This window comes from Candoia aspera, chromosome 1, assembly GCF_035149785.1.
Source record: "Candoia aspera isolate rCanAsp1 chromosome 1, rCanAsp1.hap2, whole genome shotgun sequence".
NCBI classification, from domain to species: Eukaryota; Metazoa; Chordata; class Lepidosauria; order Squamata; family Boidae; genus Candoia; species Candoia aspera.
The window spans coordinates 179,155,170-179,176,997 of NC_086153.1; the positions used below are offsets into that span (position 1 = coordinate 179,155,170).

Below are 21,828 nucleotides of genomic sequence, written 5' to 3' on the forward strand. Positions count from 1 at the left end.
AGCCACCTAGCACCTTTGTTTTCTAAGGAAGCTTTTGGGGCCTGGAGGCAATTTCTGGAAATACAAATAATGATGGAGATTTGCACCTTGCTTCCTATTAAAATATCTTTTGACATCACAGTTTAGACCTGATACACCAGCAGCTTCTGGAATCTTAAACTGTATTATTGGAAGCTGTTTTGGAAAATTCCTAACCCGGTGTTTATTTTTACAGATAATTAAAGATATGATAAAGATAAATATTGTACTAGTAATTTTGAATAAAGAATTAGAATATGCTGTTTAACAGATCAATGGTATCATGTTTCAAAGAATGTTAAATAGGTTTCTTATGAATCTAAAATAAGACTAATTCATCAAAGGATTATTTTTCAAGTTTATTGGATACTCAGTGCATTTTAAGAAGGGTTGAATGTCAAGTTCTTTATGCTGCAAATATAATATATTTGAGGGAAATTTGTCTCATGACTTGGAGCTGTTCTGTAGTTGTCCCTTTTTGGTTTAATATTCACATTATTATTAATTTGATTTTGGATAGAGAAATATGGTTTAAATATGTTATTGTTATATTGAATTATATGCGGAAAACTTGTAATTTATTTTTATGAAGAATGTGGACTTATCGAGCATGGAAAGTAGGACAAAATTATTTGCTGGAATGATACTGCTATTCCAGACTTAAAATCCTGGATTGAAGTACTGTATGTATTTAACCTCTGCCTTCGAATGAATGAATGAATGAATACACACACACACACACACACACACACACACACAAGGTCTTCTACGTTGTGGTAGTTCCCCCCTTTCTTTGTATCAATACAAATAAAGAGCATGCCAGTTTCAACTTCTTAAAAAGTAAAACAATGTATTAAAAGTGTAAAATATCTAGTGGGAGAGAGATCCTGGTGGAATGAGAGTTCCTGTAAATTAGCTAGGTTTGTACTGTGAATAGTACTTATTTATTTATTTAGGGAAGGTTTTATGTATTTTAGGATGAAAATCTATTTTTAAGGCCTTTTGGATTTTTTTTTTTTTTTGGCATTCTTAGCCAGTTTTATAATTTGGTCTGATGTGAGAATTTGTTCCTAACGTTTGTATTTTGTTCTTGACAGATTTGTAAGCGAAACCGTTTCTCTATAAACAAAGATCAGGATGACCAGCTCTGCCCGGGAACATCTCCTTTTTGCGCGACGGCGTAATCCGCAGTTACGTTACACTTTGAGTCCAGAGAACCTCCGGAGCCTTGCATCTCAGGGCGCTGTTGCTGAGAACATGAACTTGCAGCGTGCCAACAGTGACACTGATCTAGTGACCTCTGAGAGCCGCTCTAGCTTGACTGCAAGCATGTATGAATACACCCTAGGACAATCTCAGAACCTCATCATTTTCTGGGATATTAAAGAGGAAGTGGATCCCACAGACTGGATTGGACTATATCATATTGGTAAGTAATGGGTTTGTCTCCTTCCCATGTAGCTAATATTTATTTTCCTAATAAATAGTTCAGGTAAATGATAGGAAATACTACTATGTTTCCTTTACCAAAGCAAGATGCAGTACTCAGGAAACAAATATTAACACTGAATGTATATACATCCACAAGAATTTAAAAGAGGTGTTAACCTGGAACCATCAGTCAAATAAGGACAGGATGGAATAGCCAGACCCTACACTAACTAATCAAATGAAAAGGTCTTTAACCGCCTTCCAAAGCCATCCTGTTTGCACAGAGGTGAGAGGAAAAAGGGAGCTGAATTCAGCATCGTGGTCCTTGAAGGCCTGGAACTTGGAGACCCGACCAAGTCCCTGCTCGGAGGAATATTAAGAATGAGCAGGATTGGAGGGAGAAATAAGGGCTGACCGATACTGGGAAGGTTATGACTGGAGGGTTTTAAACTTATGTACTAGTAGTTAAACATATTTTAAACATACGTACCAGTAGTTAAAGCCTTGTGTGGTGCAGAGTGGTAGCCTGCAGTACTGCATCCGAAACTCTCCCCACGACCTGAGTTCAATCCCAGCGGAAGCTGGATTCTCTCTCGGGTAGCCGGCTCAGGCCGACTCAGCCTTCCATCCTTCTGAGGTTGGTAAAACGAGTACCCAGCTTGCTGGAGAAGGTGACGACTGGGGAAGGCAATGGCAAACCACCCCGCTCTATAGTCTGCCAAGAGAACGTCGCGAAAGCTGCGTCACCCCAGGGGGTCAGACAGCTTGCACAGGGGACCTTTCACCTTTCACCTTCACACACACCAGTAGTTTAAACTGGAGTCTGGCTTGAATAGGGAGCTGGTCCTGAGACATGAGAATAGCATGGAAGATCCTGGACAGTCCAAATGGCACTCTTCTGGACTAAGATCTGAGGATGCAGAACAGAACTGGGGACGCCTGTCAGAAGACAATTATAATATTCTAGACGTGAGACAACCAGGGAACTCATGCTGCAGTCTCCCTTGTCAGAAACTCCCAGATGCTATGAATATTCATCAAGTGAAAATTAGCATCTTAGCTGTAAAATCAGTAAATGGGCACAAAGTCAGCTGATCTACAATGAGGGAGCATAAGATTTTCTTGAACCATTTTCCTCAGTAATTTTCATTAACAATGAATGAGGTTTGTCTTGATCTCCTTTCTCTTTTCATACTATATAACATGAGATGCTCTGTTTTAACTTTTTTGCACAATCTTTAATTTGATAGCATTTGGAGAAAGGGAACTGAATTAATTTCAAAACCACAGGAATGCTTTTTTAATCGTCTTTGTTCATACTAGTATAGTACATAGGAAAGTCTGGCCATGTACTTATATCCTTGTTTTGTAACTTATTTCTATGTTATACATACACTTTTGCTTCTGATTGCATTCTAAAATGTACATAATTAAATGTACATAATCTCTGAATTCAAAGATACACACAAAGACCCACTAAAATCAGTGGAAATTTTGCTATTAACCTGAGAATAGGTGGCATTAGATAACAAACACTAATTCTCTGCAAAGGATCTGTTCATCAAATAATTTACTTATTTGTTACAGTAGCACAAAGAGATAGGGTGATAACTTCTCAATATGAACTATTTTTACCATAGTTAATTGTATAATTTTGCATCATTGTGATGTTTTTCCTTGAGACTGTCTATTTGCCTTCCTACCGCAAGCTTGCTTAAAACTGGATGCACTATTCTTGGGTTAGGAAATAAATCCCACAGCTGAGTGATCCTTCGATATAACTAAGGTGTTTTGCAGCCTTGGTTATTTCTAGCTCAACATAATAGGTAACACATGTGAGTTGAGATGTCTCTTGTTTGAAACGGACTTGATATATAGTCATCATGGCCAACAATTATATTCAAGTGGTGAAAAAGTACACTAAGAAACCACATTGCACAACATGTGAAGATTCTTTAAAGAATTTGACCTGCCATCAATTAAGTCATTCCTGTCTTTTTCTTTCTGCAAGTGGCATAGATTACACGCACTTTAGATTTTATGCAGTTTGTCTTATGCATAAGAAGGAACTTTGGTCAGCTGCCAGAGTAATGCAGCACTTCAGTTATACTTTTTCCCGTTGAACACTGGAGAGATGTTTGACAGAGAAGCATTTAGATAAAGGAGAGTACTGACTTTGTAAAAGATGAAAATAAAGTCTGTTTTCCCCTCCTTTTATGTCTTCCTGACTGGGTAGGCATTAAGTATATTTTTATCGTTTCATGAAAGAGATTTATTTGAAGTGACTGGAATAGTTTAAAAAAAGTTGCTTCTCTCTGTAGGATTTAACTACAGTGAAGAATTTAACGTTCTAGTTAACCGTATGGACATTAATACATGTGTTTTAAATATGCCGGGTAAGTACAATAAATTTGATTCATTTTAAAAAGACTTAAAAAAAAGTTTTTATTGCTATGTTACATTATTAATATAGCTGGACTTATTTTTCACCAGTACATCCAATCACTGTGGGCATGACTGATTGATTATGTTTTGTCCGTGTCAACTCTTTGCAGCCACATAGATAGATTTTCTCCCAGCCCTAGAGACTTCTCCAGAGAATTAGGCCTTTGCGTAATGTGTCTGAAGTGATAAGTTGAGCCTGGTCATACTTTTAATTAGGTATGCAAATTAAAATCTCAAGTAACTGGTTGTTTATAGTAACATAAACTGGCTTATAGAATGGAAAGCTGTTCATATTAACAGTTATACTGTATTAGTAATTAAAATTAAATATTCAATTTGATTAGAAATGCAGACTATAAATGGACTAAAATAGTTGAAACGGACAATCTAATAGTCTGGGTTTTGCTGAGTGGCTTTTATGATAAATCTTGATGAATCCATCAGCATTTACTTTGCCCAGAACAACTTAAAGTAGCAAAAAGGGGGAAAGGGTGATATGGGAATAGGAAGGTTTCTGGTTCGAGCAAACTGCTTCTGTTACCTGGGTTTACCTGCTCTGCATGCGCCAACTTTCACGAATCTATGAAGGTCTGAGCTTGTTCAGACCATTCTGAAGCTGGAATTGAAACCCTTCTACCTCATGTAACTGAGAAAATGGTAAACACTCTAGTCTTACTTTTAACAAAAATCTGGAAGACTACCTACTCAGGAAAAGAAATATATACATTTCTTTTGGATTTCAAACCAGCAACCTTTTCTGTGTTAAGCAAAGATCTTCACCACCACTCTATTTCAGCAGTTCTGGTAAAGGAGCATGAGAACATTACAGTGCTTGCTGGAAAGAGGGATTTTTTTTAAGGTCCTTGTTGTACCTGGATGTATCTGCATTTTGATTACAGTGCACATCTACATTTAGCAACTTTTTGTATATATAGATATTTGTTTGTAATTTAACAGCTTTTTCCGTATGTATAGATATATGCATATACACTGACATGCATATAAAAGTATATACTGTATGTCTAGGAAGACGTGCCTACAGGAGGAAAAACAATTGCTTTCCTGGAACAGAAAGATGGGACGTATAGTAGCTGGGTAATTGCTCAGTGGAAGGACATGGTAACCTGTAGGCCAGACTGAATACCTTCAGATTCTTGTGAAAATGTCTCAGTCTGGACAGGATTTTCTTAAGCCACTTTAGAGTCAAGGAGCAGCTTAAATTGCAAGTACAGATACACCCTTAGGATAAGCAGGGAGCTGGCATAATTTGTGATGGGTAATTCAGGTGATATTCAGGATAGTAATGATCTCTTGCAACATAATAAGTGTTCAGTCAAGTAGAAAATGCAGTTCAGTTTAAATATGTGTAAAGTGATGCATTTGGAAGAAACAGACAAACAATCTGATTTCACTTATATACTGATGGGTTCTGCAACAAGGAAATCCGGGCTTATACTGGGCAGCTCAGTAGAGAAGATGAGTAAGCATGCAGCAGCTATGAAAAAAAATCTGTGCTAGGGAATCACTAAGAAACAGACTGAAAATAAAATTGTGAATATTGTAATGCTTTTATACAAATCTGTGTATGTCTGATACAGTGTACAGTTCTGGCCATCACGTTTGAAAAAGGATAGAACAGAGATGACAATAGTGCATAAGAACTGGTTGGGGAAGGTTAAACATGAGAATTTAGTAGGGTTTTCTTTTTTTCCCCCCAGCTTCCATAATATCTGTAGTTTCGGATGTGTCAATTCTCCCCTGAATCTGACAAATTTGCAATGAGAGCTGCTGTGGAATTGCTTACTTTCCACTATGTATTGTGTCAATATATTTCCAGTTTAATTTTAGGGGAAAGTACATTTTACTATGACCAGGAAATTCCTCCCTCCCCCTGAAAGAGAAAGAGAAAGAAAGAGAGAGAGAGACTGCAGTGCCATTAGCAGGAGGAAAACTAAAGTCAAATGGTAAATCATGTTAGAGGATATTTATGGAAACTCCTTTTTCTGTAACTCGGTACCTATCTGTTGTTCAGATCTTGCAGAGTTTTGCTCACTGCTGAGAATTGGCTGTTAAAGCGACTCTCCGCAGTTACGTAAATTGAATAAATAAATAAATAAACAAAGCACACATTCTCTACAGTTTCAGGCCAAAACTCTTCTCTAGACTAGAGGGAGTTTACCAGCTATTTAATTCCATTTTTGTCTGTGATTGGATAACATATTGGAACAGGAAATCTCTAGTACTTATATAGGAAGAGACCGTCCTTTGACATTGTTCCCTCTGAAACAAAGGGTGTGCAATCCCATTGGGGTTTTCTTTGTAGAGTTTACTGTTTATATCAGTGTTTTGTAACTTTAACTATTTCCTTCCGAATTCCTATAATTGTCCGTAATATTACACAGCACTTGGCTGCTGTCCAGTGCCGTTTGGGTTTTTTATTATTATTTTTCTATTTAGGGCCTTCCTAGAAAAATGGTTAAATTCTGTTTTCTTCATTTTAAAGTGAACCCCATAAAAATCTTACAGTGCAGTTTGGGTGAAGAGGTGCTCACTTAATAAAAAAAACATAAAATGAAACTGGAGATAAGTTTTGGATAATTTTATGATTTTTAGAATAATTAGAGTTGTATGAGATTGCTTACTGGTGGGAAAGAGGTACAGATAGATTGTATAGTAAAATATTTCAGGTGTTGTATTGATGGGGTACCTGCTGTCTTGAGTGGAGCCAGAGCAGAGAAGTGATAGCTTACATACGTAGAGTCCTGGTTTGGTTCAAATGAGAGCTTTCAAAGAATGCCACTTCCAGGTTTTAAGCCACATCCTCACTTTGTTGCTGCCCATTTTCATGCCTCATTCATTGGGCTCAACACTACTTCCCAGGGCAATCAAGAATATAAAGGAGATGCTGTGTTTTCTTGTTCCTTTCAGTGCTTCCTTACTTAGGGACAGTGAATGACAAGCAATAATAAGGTCAGGCGGGTCCAGTAATTAGGAAGTGTTTCCCCACACCTTTAGGGATCCCCAGCATTTTGGGCCTGTTGATACCTAAATGTTCTGTGCTACTGGTCAAGTTCAACACAAACAGCCAGCTTCTGATAACAAACTCAAGATACTTAATGCAGTCATAAGTCTTTCACCACAGTACTGTAACATAAAGCATGCTGCAGATTCAAAGCTTTCTGCACAGAAACCAAGCACAAAAGCTTACTTTAGGAAAAGGAGCCCAGAGAGACAAATGCCAAGTTCAGAAAGATCCAAGAACAGTCTCTTTCCAGTTCAAGGTTCCAGGTAATCCAACAACAGCAAATGAATGTGGTTGACCAGAGAAAACCAGTCACAAAAGCCCTGGCTGTCACCTTGAGAAATTGGCTGGATCACATTTCTTTCCTTCAAGTAAATGGCTTGACTTCTTTTGCTCTTCCCTTCGTAATTTGGGATACGTTGCTGGCCTTATGACCTTGCCTAGTTCAGGTTCTGGATCAGCGACTCAACCTGTATCTCTGTATCTTCAGGTGTGCTCTCTTCAGGTAATTCTTTTGGTGCAGGCTGAGGCTCAGACTGGTCAAGTCCTTGAGCTTCTGAATCTAAGAATCAGGCTGATCCCTAATAATAAGGAATTTTGGCCACGTGTTAGGGCTGTTTTGCAAAATGACCACTGGGGGGGGGGTGTTTGCCATCTACAGGGTGGCTTCCATAGGGACATAGACAGATACAAAGCACTGATTTGTCAGAATTTTGCATTTTTTCCTCTTGTTAGATAAATAATAAAATTCATCTTTCCCACCCACCGTCCCACCCCTTGTCCCATTGTCTAAGAAAATGTGGTACTATTTCTCCTTACCTTTGTTAATACCATAAGCAAAATAAAAATATGTACATATACATATACAAATATGTAGCCTTGTAACAATTGTAAAATGTTAATTTCAGAGATTTTTACACAGGAACTATTCTAGAAATAAATTGCAATAAGCAAGTCGCAGTTTAATGTTTAAACTGAATGTACACATTCTAATTAAATTGCAAATATTGTGGCATACACACACACACACACAGATAGAACAAATCATTTTGGAGTCTAAATTAAACACATATATAACTTATCTTTGCTCATTATATTTTAATGTATTTATGATATTTAGTGCTGTTGGAAGCAATGGTGAAAGATGAATCTCCTTACTTAGATGTCTGGATTTTAATGTGAATTACAAATGAAAGTGAACTTTGGATATTGAACCTATGTGCAACTGACCATCTTAATCATTAATCTACAATATATAAGACCATTTTAATCATAATGTATAATTATTATTAAAGTTTAAAATATTTAGGGTTAAACTGCCTGACAGGAAAAATACAATGGGAAAACCAATAATGTAGTTTTTGAGCACCGTAAGTTTTTTTTAAAAACTGCAAATAATAGAGCTTAATGTATGGGATGCAATCTAGATGAAGTAAACACACTTAACCCATTCAGATCAAAAGGGATCAAAGCTTGCACTTAAATATTTAAGAGCCGTTTGAATATAAAGAGTGAGTGCTATACTGTGTTCGTATGAGACTGTGCCACCTCAACAATGCCTGTGATGTTTGAAAACACTCCAATAATGAAATATCCTAACATGAAAGTCAGAATCCTTGCTCAGTCATCCAGAAGAGGATGACATGGAAGGGTGTATAAGAAATCACATTTTATTCCAACCTCCATGTATTGATGAAGCACTGCTGTTGGAATATTTTCAAGCTTGATGTTTATTGGCTCCTTATGTGATTGATGATGCTGTGTTCTGTAAGGTTTCACATTGTCTGCAGTTCCATTTTTGTGCTATATTGAACTTCTGAGGGTTTGGAGACACAGCTTCCCAACTCTGGAGAGCTACCAGAGTATCGCTGAATTTTTTTCTTCCATTTTTTTGGGTGGTTTTGGTATGTTTAAATGCAGGGCTGGAGTGAGAGGTCGATGGGAGACTAATCACTTCCATTATCACCCATAAAGGCCCCCAAGCCAGCCAGTGTAAGGACTCTTTGAGGCATCTGTTGCATACAGACTCTTCCAAGCTGCTCTGAGCTGGCCTCGGGCTGTACAGATCTTATGCAGGTGTTTGAGGCACAGTCTGATTTAGCTACATGCGAAGAGTTTCAGCTGGTTGGTCCTGAGGAAGTGGACAGGTCCTTGGGGCTGTAAATGCAGCCACTTGTGGATCATAACATGTTCCTCTTGCTGGTCAAGGCCTCCTGGGAGACATTGTCTGGTTGGATCCAGTCTGTGATAAATTCATCCTTGGGCAGTGGTGGGGAGGGGGAGGATTCTGCTGGCATTTAAATTGCTGGTGATCCTTCTCCTCAAGAAGCTGCTTTTTGTCCTGTTTTCAACCTTCCCTTTTGGCAGGAAAGTTGTTGAATTGGAGTACCCTGGAAGAAATGGATTATCTGGATCCTTTTCAGTCAGGTTTCAGACTAGGATATAGTACTGAGGTATTGATTGGCTTATTGATAATTTTTGGCAGGATTGGAATGGGTGTGGTGCTTCCATCCTGACCCATGATTTCTCCACAGCCTTCGGTACCATCCACCATGGTAACCTTCTGGATCAGCTTAAAGGGTGGACAGTTGGGGGCATGGTGTTGTAATGATTCTCCTCTTTCCTTCAGGGTTGATTCCAGTTGGTGATGGGGGGAAGTGGGAGAGGTCTAGCTTTAACTTCCTGCTTTGTGGGGTTCTTCAGGGCTCTGCTTTCTCTCTATTCCTGTTTAACATCTACATGAATCTTCTGGGTGAGGTTGCCACTGGCATCAGGTTATGTATCGTCAGTATGCTGATGATGCTCAGTTTATATCTCTATCCCTGGCTGACGTGGTTTCTGGAAGCTGTAGGGTCTGGATGGGGAAGAACAGGCTTTGGCTTAACTCTGGCAAGACAAAGTGACTATGGGATTTAAGACTCCCAGATCTTGCATTTTTTATACTGGGTGGGGTAGCAGTTCTCCAGACAGAACCAGTCACAGTTTGGGGGTTACCTTGGACTCAACTTGGGTTCAGAGCAGTGGCCAAGAGGGCCTGTGGACAAATCCATCTTAGGTGCCAATTGTGTCCATTACTACATTGGGAGGTCCTGCTCATGGTCACTTAATGCCTTGATCACCTCCCATCTGGGCTATTGAAATGCAGTCTACATGGGGCTGTCCTTAAAGACCATTTGGAAGCTGCAATTGGTCCAGAATGCAGTGGAGTGGGTAGTTACAAGTGCACCATGGTATACCCATGTAACATTACTACTCTGAAAGCTGCAGAAGCTCCCAGCAGACTTCCAGGCACAATTCAAAGTGTTGGTTAAAGCCCTTTGTAGTGTGGGGCTGAGTTGTTTGCAGGACCACCTATCTTTGTTTATTTCCACCCACTACACAAAATCCAGCAGGGTAGGCAAGCTCCAGTTCCATTCTAAGAAACAGTGCCATCTGATGGGACCCAGGAGGCCTGCCTTCTTTGTTGCAGCCCATGCCCTAGGGAACAACACACCCTCCTGAGATTTGGATGGGCCTAACACCACTGGACTTCTGTAAGGTGTTGAAAACCTGATTTTTCCCTTTGGGCATTGGGCTAGGGCATTAGATGAGCCCATGCTATAAGGGTGAAGAGAGTGATTGTGGTTGGCCTTGGATGTCTTTATTTCTCTCCTTATTATTTAATTATATAATCTTTTGTTACTTGTTTTTCATTCACTGTTAGCCACCTGGAGTCCCAGTTGCCAGTTGGGCAGCCATGTAAATTAATCAGTCAGTCAAGCAAACAGACAAAACTGCTTGTTCAAGGAGGCCAGAATGGTTGGCTGAAAAGGATAAGAGATCCACACAGATATACTTTTAATATAGAAACAAGTGAAATAGCATCGAATTTTTTCTGAACTGTTATTAGTATGACTTTCCTTCAATGTACTTAGATGCTCTGGAATTATAATGTATTGCTTTTGCATGCTTAGAACTTTTTGAGAAAGGACGATGGGAACTGCTGCCTGTTGAGACCTTCCACCAATCAACTTCACTACTGGGTATGCAAGTTTAGCCTAACGCTTAGAAAAAGCTCTATACTACTTACTGGGTGGGAAATTCATGGGGGTGGGGGTCATGTTTGTCTGCCAATACTGTTTTCCATTATGGAGCTTTATATAATCCCCACAACAACAGTTTGAAAACTACCTCTATGAGCCAGTTTCTAACTGGTCAATGAGTACCACCTGATTTGATTTTTATTTTGTTTTATTTTGTTTGTATTATTTGTTCATTTCATTTCCATAAGCAGGTAACTAATATGCTATGGTAATGCTGCAGTGTTTATATGCTGTCTGGGTTGATTTGTCTGAGCATTTCTGTATGCCAGAAAATTCTTTTTGAGTCATTAAAATACATAGGCTTTTCCCAAAGACCTTAAGAGTAAGTTTTCCCACCATTCTATTGTCTGTCCACAAGATGTCTGATAAACATGAGCTTCTGTTTATTGGCAATGTCTGGACTAAATCCTAGAAAGTCTTGGTCACCTGCTGAGTCCTCTGCTTCTTGCGAATGTTTGATGTACCGTTCAGTGTAGTAAAAAGAAACTCACCACAACTGACAGATAGCAGTTGGCTTGCTGCATGATAGTCATTTTTATTTCTAAGGAAGTGCAAGAAGTAACCTTTTTATTTTTATATAGCTCGTAGGACAATTTTAATGTGTGTTCACAGGGATCTGAATAAAATTATTATCTGTGTCTGGCTCATGGAATACCAGCAGACTGACTATGCTGTCAATGCTTTCTTAATATGTCATTTTAGAGAAAAACAACTTTGTTAAGGAATTACTGTTAAAGCAAAGTAACAGTGCTTATGTACTGGTGATAATAGTATAACATGTTGACAGAAATTCTTTATAGTAATAATGTGAATGTAGTTGGGAAAGGCCAGTTTGGCCTAGTGGTTAAGGCTCTGGGCTAGAAACCAGGAGTCTGTGAGTTCTAGTCCTGCCTTAGGCCTGAAAGCCGGCTGGGTGACCTTGGGCCAGTGCCTCTCCCTCAGCCCAACTCACCTCACAGGGTGGTTGTTGTGGGGAAAATAGGAGGAGGAAGGAGTATTAGGTATGTTCGCTGCCTTGAGTTATTTATAAAAATAATGAAGGCGGGATAGAAAATAAATAAATAAACAAACAATAACGTAATGGCAGAAGATATGCTCCTTTGCCTCTTGTTGAAATTGCATTAGTAGGGCTGGAAAAGATACTGATTTAAGACATGCCTTCCAGATGTGTAGACTATTACTCCAATTATCCATGGTGGTCAATGGCCATGTTGGAGAAGGCGATCCATGGAGGACCATTTGCTGGGCTAAGACTCTTAAAATACATATCAAGTAAGTAATGGATAAAAATACTCCTGTAATGTTACTGAAAAACAAAACAGAACAGCGATTAGAACTAACCCAAATTCTAATGATCTAAAGCAGTTAAACGTGATCTACAGGATGAAAGGAACCCCTGAATAATAGAAGGTACATACTCTTTATTATATCTTTCTTTATTTCACTCCTTTCTGTTCTTAAAATTTCCGCAGTAAATTCAGGGTAAAAAAGATAGCGCTACTGCCTTGTTAAACTTGGGAAAGCAGGAGAAATGGAGAATATGAGCATGAGGGTGGTTTGTGTGTATTTTCTGCTTGGGGATTTCAGTTTTTGTACCAGTATGTGTGTGGTGGACATCAGCAAGTGAGAGCAATCACTCCGATATTGTAGGTTCACATGAACGGTTTTGTGTGCTTAAGTTTTTTTTTTTTTTTACTCCTGGAAGAGCTAGGACCAAGTTATCTTTCATGATCCTGCCTGATTTTCCTCCAGGATGTGTTGGGTTATTTCCTTGAATACTTTTTTTTTATATACCCACAACCGATAACAAAGGAAGTAAGTCTTGAAATAAATCATTTGGCAGACTTTAGATTAGGTCAGGTTAAAGCACAACGTATTTTTGGACTGACCTCCTACAACTGAACCTTCAGATTTCTTGAAAAGACCTGGAGAATTATTATAGTTCAGAAGGTAAAATCGCTTCTTAAAAAAAATTTCCTATACAGTATTATAAATTCTGTTGTATAATTCCATACCCTTCTTGAGATAGTGAATCAAGTAGTAAGTAACAGCTAAAAAAGAATCCAGAATGTTAAGAATGAATTGATTGTTGCATTGAATTTAGGATATTCGATTGTTATCAGGCAGATTAATATAATAACTTGATCTCTAGCATTTTTTGTTTTTACAATATGTACATTGTATAATACAAAATACTAAAGCTTCTTAATAACTTCATAGAATTAGAAAGCAAGGTACCAGTTCTGGTTTATCAAAAAAAGGTAATGTCCAAATTCTATTCTAAGGCAAGCAAGAACAGAATTTTAATATTTCTGCAATTCTTGGAACCTGTAAATTAACATAATATTAGCTTTTAGTGGAGCTGCCTGGATTCTTGTTGCATAGAATATGGCTGAATCAATTTATTTTTATTTTTATTTTATTAAAAACTTTACTTTTTCTCTATTAGCTTTTAGCATAAATTATTCATGCTTTTCATACTTCATTGAATTTAAAAGTATTTTTTCCTAAATAAACTCAGCTCTAAAACCAAGCAAAATTCGCAAAAGGACACCAGTGTTTATTAATACATATCATGATATTATCAAGTAAAATGTTTATGCCTTGCTGGGTGTTTAGAAAAATTCCACATAATCTGTGAAAGAGGGTTTTAAATTGTCATGAACACTGATGGTGAGCAGGAGGGGGCCCCTATCCAGGGGGGAAAACGCATGCGTAGTAGTGAGTTGAGCAGTCATTCAAAGAGACACAGAACAGACCCATCTTAACTTTTGGGGTTTATCTGTCTGGGTTTTTCCCACGCTTCTTCAGTTTGTTAGGATTTTCTGTCTAACGTAGCAGTAATAAAACACTAGAGACTTATTCCTCGTCTCAGCATGGTTCCTGACTGTTAGGACATAAATATTTTAAATTGTAAAATTAGAAATCATAGTGTACAAGGACCCACAAATTGCATTTTTTGTTTGTTTGTTTGTTTGTTTTTAGTCCTAAACCACCAAGTAACAAACAGTAACAAACCACCAAATAATCAGCGTTTTTCTTTTAAGGAATTAATGGGAAGGAAAAATAATCTATTTCAAGTGCTTGAGTATTGTATGAAATGATGTTTGTAAACAAATGGTAGACTTGTAAGAAAGAAGCTCAGTAAATTTCTGTCCAGTGATATCATTGTTATGCTATGCTTACTGTAAAGGCCAGTAAAGAGATAAGTGAGCAGTTCCTTATAAGGAAGGTGGTAGAGGGGCCCTTAGGTGTAGAATTGGTAGGGGAAACAGTAATCCTTGTCTGGGGGATAAAATTAACAGTTGTATTCTTTCCAGACCATTTTTTCAAATTGTTTTACTTAGAAGATGTTTCTCAGGAAAGCTGCACTGTGGAATACGGATGTATTATAATATAAAGCTGGAGTGGGGAATCCTTGCCCCTCTGGACGTGGTCAGGATTTAATTCAGCACGTGTAATGGGCTTATACATCATGCTTGGTAGGCAGATACAGCGGAAATTAGGATCTGATTATATTTAGAGATGTAATGTTCCCATGTTTGCTGTATAAGGTGTGCCAGTTGATAAGAATAATATGTAGCCTATGAAATGAATGTGCATCCTACAATATGCTCCAACAATCTTCAGTGAGCTGAAAGTCCATGGCAAATCTATGAGTCTTCTTCACCAATCAAATTAATGTGGAAATAAATGCTTAATGTGATCCATTATATCTTTACACCAGTCTTTCTCAACCTTTTGACCCTGGAGGAAATCTTGAAATATTTTTTCAGGCCTTGTGGAACCCCTGCACATTCTGGCTCATACATAGGCCGCAAGCTACAAAAATTATTATATCCGTTTCGTGTGTAGCTCTGTATATATGCATTAACAGTGTTCTTAAACTAAAAATAAAGAATGAAACTTACCTCTTTAATGTGAAGTTGCCCAAATTTGAAATATTTTTTTAAACAAATCATGATCTCCCAGGGAACCCCTAGTGACCTCTTGCGGAACCTGAGGGTGCCATGGACCCCTGGTTAAGAAACCCTGCTTTAGACAACATGCTTGGAAGTAAAAAATGGATCTTGGCGCTGTAGGAAAATAGTAGAATTATCATTGAGCAGTAATACTGCTATCTTCATAAATAAAGTGGACTTCTTTTGGAATTAAGAAGTCCAGAGATATAATTTTGTTTCAGGGTAGGACTGTAGCAATGAATTCTACCGGGGATCCTAATGCAATAGAAGAGTCCGGAGTTGTTAAAAAAACTTATTTCAGAGGAAAATCTTCCCAGTTCTGACCGGCTATTCATATTTTGAGTTTTGCAGACTCAGAATTGTGTGACAGGTCCTACTGAAGTTTTCCTTTACTTTTTTCATGTCTGAACATGAAATTCTTCCCCTATAATTACATGTAATGGTATCCTGAGCCAATTAAACAACAGCAGCAGTTTAGAAGATTTTTTTAACAGAACACAAATGCAGAGATAACGGGGGGAACATGTATGATTTTGAATGAAGAATATGTTACATATTCCGCCTTCCCAGGTGGTATCCTTGCTTTAAAAAAATGTAGCTGTACAGAGAAGGAAATGGGGTCCCAATTATGCATAGTATCTATCAGTCTTTTAGTGACACAGACACTGAAATCAGAGGATTTACATTGATCTCCGGCTTGGATCATTGCCTTTGCAACACAACCACTTCAAGGATGAAAGCTAATATTGGTAGGAAGTTTTTCATGCCAGAATAATTTATGGCAATGGAGATCTGAGTCATTCCAGGAAGGCTGTTTTCAGTGTTCTCCTTTCTGGCTTCATAATAGGTATTTCAGCTCTCAGATCAGTATGGTTCCTTTAAACATGTTTTCTGACTCAAATTTGTGTGTTGTAGGACAATTTATGTGGATTCACATATAACTTCTACTATCAAATTTAGAATTACTGTATGGTCTAATTTGATTTCATTAAGGCAACAGGCTAGAAACCAGGAGACCTGAGTTCTAGTCCCACCATAGGCATGAAAGCTGGCTGGGTGACCTTGGGCCAGTCCCTCTCTCTCAGCCCAGCCCACCTCACAGGGTTGTTGTTGTGGGGAAAATAGGAGGAGGAAGGAGTATTAGGTATGTTCGCCACCTTGAGTTATTTATGAAAAGCATAAAGGCGGGATAGAAAATAAATAAAATAAATAATAAAATAAATAATTTTTTCTAACACATATTATAAGTGAATATATTGATGGAGTATAGTCAAACCTTCTCCTAGTTTTGGCTACCGCACAAGTAAGTTTTATGTTTCTTTTGGTTAGAATTCCTCCATGAAACCAATAAAAAAGACATGTGATGCTGCACTTTTAATACAATATGTTTTTCTTCAAACTGAAAATAAATCCATTAATTTTAGTAGAATTTATTTGGAAGTTGTGCTTATGTTTGAACCCAGCACCTCTGAAATCAGAGGCAGCCATTATCTTCTAAGTAAAATGGTATTCTGAAGGAAGGCATATCTGGTAATGTCTCATTTAAAATAAGTATCTGGCAATAACAAAATCAATTAATCCATAAGAAACAAACTAATTGTCAGCTATTTAACTGTCAGTTTTCAGCAGTTGATTTAAAGGATAAGGAAATTAATTTTTGCTAATATCTGTCTGATGTTTTTTGAACTTGTGTGTGTGTGCGTGCGTGTGCGCGCACCCCCCTTCCAGTCAGCGTTGACTCCTAGTGACTGCCTTGACAAGTCCCTGCAGTTTTCCTGGCAAGGATTTTCAGAAGTGGTTTGCCATTGCCTCCTTCCTAGGGCTGAGAGAGCGCGACTGGCCCAAGGTCACCCAGAAGGCTTTGTGCCTAAAGCGGGACTAGAACTCAGGGTCCCCCAGTTTCTACTTTGGTACCTTTAACCCCTACACCAAACTATATGTGTGTCTCTTGTTTTTAAACTATACCTTTCAGCTAATCACTGAAACAAGGCAAGAGGAGAGAGATGAAGGAGGAAGGAAGAACATTGTCCATATCTTATGTCACAATCCAGACTGAAAACTGCAGAGAGGCAGGAAATAGAATTGGATGTAGATTTGTCCTTGTTTTTTAGGCAGCTAAGAAAGGTGTGAAATATAAACCCTGGAAATGCTGAGGAAGCTAGGGGTATAATTATAGTGTGGTGTCCAGTTGCAGCATTTTAGTGAATTGGTGTAAAGAATGGTATTTTAAAATGTAATGTTAACACAGGTATAACATTTCAAGGAGTGCAGCTATTTAGTTGGAAGGAGGAGAAAAACTGCCAAATTTGCTTATCTGTTGTGCGTCCAGCTTAAACAAAAACCAAAAACAGCAGAATTAAGTTTTATAATTTCTGAAGTGAAATAATATTGTAAGTGTGTGATATAACGTAGCAGAAGACCAATTCTGGTATAATTTAGGGCAAATCAGTTACACTTTGTCATGCTGGAAGGCAAGATATGATCAGGGATAATTTATTGATGAAGTAAATATATGTGTTGTTATGTCTTTCTTTTACCTTCCTGAAGGAGGAAGTTTTGTCAGCAAGGTAGTGGCAGCTTTGCCAAGTTCCTCATCTCTGCGAAATAAATGCTAGTTGAAATGATTTGTTCAGATCACTTCTGTTGAAAGGGATTAAGCTTGCTTGGGAAGAAAATGATTAAAGCTAACAACCAAAGTTAAATCTGGTTGAGAATATTTTTTTTCAAAGATTGTGTAATCAAATCAACCAGCCTGCTGAAACTTCGTTAATGTGGAACAAAATTTCCATCGCATATTGTATGTCCTTGTTGTGGATGACTCAGTTTGTTCTAATTTATAAATCTTTCTGGCAAAGAATTAATTCAGTGAACTGTAATAGACAATAGCAATTTTGCACCTTAATTGATAACAAAACCTTACCTATAAAAGAGGATAGTGGAGGCTTCTTTGATTTATCAATTATTACATCTGGACCTGCTTTTAAATCTGCAGAGCACTTCTTTCTTCTAAAACACAGTTGCATACTTTTGTGAAATGTGGAGTCAACATCTCTTTAAAATGCTTATAAAATCCCCCCTCCCCTGATGTTTTTCTTTTAAAAGAGCTGTTTGGATTTCTGAATGATCTATTACTTCATTGAAAATCTATGTTGGGATAAGGGCTTTAGGTGAAGTTTATTGAGATCTGATTGTATCTGATTAGCAGCAAATGTTGTATTTTTATGAAAAGTTTGATTAATATTCTGAAAATCATGACTTTTTAGGTTTTTTAAAATTAGTACAAGAAGAAAAAGGAAGAATTTACATAAATATTCATCACATCGATCATTCATTTAGTCTTACATATATATATATATTATATATATTATACAATTAATTTGTTAAAATCAATTATCTGGCATTAAAAGAAAAAAAAGATGAAATGGAAGATTAAATATATAGAGTAATATAAGCCAACAAAAGATCTAAATAGCCTTCAGTTGAAATTCCTAGACTGAGAGCCACTTTGTTGTGATAGTTAAAAGCACCAATCTAAAAACCAGGAGACTGTGAGTTCTAGTCTTGCCTTTGGCATGAAGCCAGCTGATTGACCTTGGGCCAGTGACTCTGTCTCAGTCTTAGCAAGAAGGCAACAGCAAACCACTTCCGTAAATGTTGCCAAGAAAACTACATGGACTTGTCACCGGGAGTCAAGAGTGACGCAAAGAGAAGAAGAGAAAACGGTAATTGCTTTTTTAAAACAGAAAGTGAAGTAAATTTTTCAGACTCTTATATAACTAATGCAGTGTCCACTTTCTCTGTTCTTTTGTTAGCTTTTACACCATTGGTATATAGCTCCAAAGAACATGAGCATCATCATCAGGATCATCAACAACAACAAATCTTCTCAAACAAAAATACAGTGACTAAAACAATTGTGATAATGTTACGTTAATTATTAATACTGAAATGTGGATTGCATTGCATTCCCTTTTTCAAAGCCGGTACCTGAATTTTGGATCAAGATTAACAACTCATAATATTAAGCATTAACATGTTCAGTGGAACTAGGAATAGAACCAGTGCCTGTAATCATTTTGTTTAATTGCAGAGCTCATTGAGTTGTTTAAATTCATCATTGGTGTGTGTTGAGCCTCCAGTTACACTATTTCTTGTAGGATAGTAATTTTAGAATTTTTTTTTCTAAAAAACAACAAAATAAAAAAACCTGAATATCTCATCCATGCCTTTATTATGATCCAAGCTATAGGGAAGGGCATATGATTGGTAAGACTTATATGGAAGAAAGAGACTGATTGTCACAAGAATAAAGACCGTTTTAATCTCTAAACTTGATTTGACCAGTCAAAGGTTGTGCTGATTGAAGGATGGTCTGATAGTATGCAAGTACTTACAACATTTTATCCAAACACAGCACCTTTGACACTAGTATATAATCAAGATAGAGGAGTTTTTTTTTAAAATAATAAAATATAATCCTTTATTGTGAAATGATACTTTCCCATTTAAAATTATAGGCACATAGCCTGCAGACCACAGACTGCATGTGCTTCATTAGGGAAGTGTAGTCCCCAAAGATTGAGCTGCTGAGGCCTGTTCCTCTGCTGCCATCCTAGTATTGTCTCTACTTGTGCCTACCACCACTTCCCAGTGCCCCAGTCTGCTGATCCAGTGCTCCTTCCAACCTGAAGCAGTGCAGGCCTTCTGCTGCCTAATCTTCTTTCTAGAAAGGCACCATCCATGCCTGCTTATTGGTGCCATTAATGCTTCCCCTCTCTTGGAAGTCCTGTTCTCTTGCTTCTGCTGCTCTATGATAAGAAAATGTTCTGGTGGATCTCTCAACACAGCCATTTCATGAAAAAGCAGCCCTGGAGATTTTAGATAAATAATCCTATAGATGTGGAAGTCTCTGGAACACTGGATCCCAATTCATGTTTTTCTAAGAAAATTGGAGGTTTTTTTATTTTGATGAGTTTCTGTAAGATAATAACATCAGATAAATGCCTTTTTGTGCCATTTTAGGTGGGAACCAGTATCACTAACAGAGAGAAGATCTGTATACTGAATATAAATAACTAGAGTTTTGCTCTTACGCAGAGCAAAGCCGGAATTTTGCTGAATCAAGACAGACATTTAACATCAGTTGATCTCCCAAAGTGCCTAAGGCGGGACTAGAACTCAGGGTCCCCCAGTTTCTACTTTGGTACATAAGCAAAATGACTGGAGATTTCATCTTAACCCCCAAACCATCTGGCTAGTAATGTACAAATTTTATGATTGTCAGTTGTACCAACTGACCTGTGCAAACCAGCCACCAGCAAAACAAAATAAAACAAGCCAACAAACCCCACAGTAGAAATGAAGGTATCAACTCTATAAAAATAGAGCATTCTTGGAAGGCTGAATATGCCTAATCCTCTTGGATGTATAAACCAGAGATAAAATATATTTTATTTACAGTTTCAATTAAAGCTCTGGGATATTATTTAAATCAGAGTTACTCTAATTAAGGGTTATTTAGAGGCAAAGATGTAGAAATATCTACCATCTACCATCTATCTAACCAATAGTGGTCCTTAAGCAACTGCCGATTCATTATCCTTCTCCAGGCAAGCTACCAAGAGTCAGCCTGCATTCAGTTATATTTTTCTTGTTCTGATGAAGGCATTTTTTCCCCCTTGTGCTGAATAGTGGAACACTTTGTACTGGGGTCTCTGCTTATCCATCCAGCTGGTCATGTTCTGGGCTAGGTTTTGGAGATGGAATTTCTTAAGAAGTTCCATAACTTCATCACTACTTGCTGCAATTAGGAACCTCCTGCTAAATTTTACTGGAAGCTTGAAGAGGTAAAACACTGGATTCCTTCTTTCAAAATTGGTCTGAATATGGCTTAGAATTTGAAAAACTTGAATTTTGAGGCTTTGGAAAGAGATTATTAGTAGCATTCAATACACGGAATACTTTTTCTTAGAACTGGAAGTTGTAAAGACCAATATACCTAATTCTTGTGCTGGGATGAGGTGAGAAGATTTTTAATCAAATATAGCAAGAGTAAAAGTGTTAGCACTTTGCTAAAGCGAATGTTTATTTAAAAAAAGCAAAAATGCATGTATATAAGAGTACATGTCCATCCACTTTGCTGCATGGAAGAGAGAATTGGGGATGTCAGGAAGAGGACAAAAAGTGAAAGTGGGTTACTTAGGTGTGTGTGGTAAAGCAAGGAGAGATTATGGTTAGCTGAAACTTTGGTTAGTCCAAACAAACTTGATTTTATTTCATGTTTTTGATCTTTCCTGATTTCTAAAGATACGACTTTAATCCTCTTTTCAGACAGAGACCAAATATGGTTATTTGTAAACTAGGAGGCAGATGCTGTCAGGCTAATGTTCTGGTGTGTGCACTTGAGGAGAAGGGAAGAAGGAGCAGACTTTTGCAAATCATGCTAAGCAATTACGTATGATTAGATCAGAATTAGGCAACGTTATTTAACATTTTGAAATAAAATTTTAAAAATTGTGAGGAAGAAGCAAATCTACAGTATATTTTTAAAGTATTTCCTGGAATTCTGTTGTAGTTCTCTAAAAAATTAGATTATTTTGTCTACACAGTTGTTAAATGTCAGGGTGGACTTGTTATGAAAAATTCCTTTTTAAATAACTTTCAGGAAAGGAGAACATTTTATGAGGTCATTTTCTCCCTGTTAACTTACACTTTAATAATAATTCTGAATTTTCTCCTTGAAAACCTTGAATACAGGGGATCCTATATGCTTGCTGAGAAGTGATACCCCTCTTGGTTTATTCTGCTGGTAAGTTCCCAGCTTTTCGAGGGAGAAATGACTTTCTTCTCTCTTTGGGTACCTAGAATT

General features: G+C 37.5%; 1 protein-coding gene across 1 annotated transcript in view; it reads left to right on the forward strand.

Annotated features, from left to right (window-relative positions):
* Positions 1 to 1,133: 1,133 nt before the first annotated feature.
* Positions 1,134 to 21,828, forward strand: part of HECW2 (HECT, C2 and WW domain containing E3 ubiquitin protein ligase 2) — a 125,481-nt gene continuing 104,786 nt past the window's right edge. Inside the window, exon 1 of the mRNA XM_063318046.1 lies at positions 1,134 to 1,447. Within this exon, the coding sequence (XP_063174116.1) occupies positions 1,156 to 1,447 (292 nt within the window). The 5' untranslated portion in view covers positions 1,134 to 1,155. The remainder of the gene's footprint in view (positions 1,448 to 21,828) is intronic.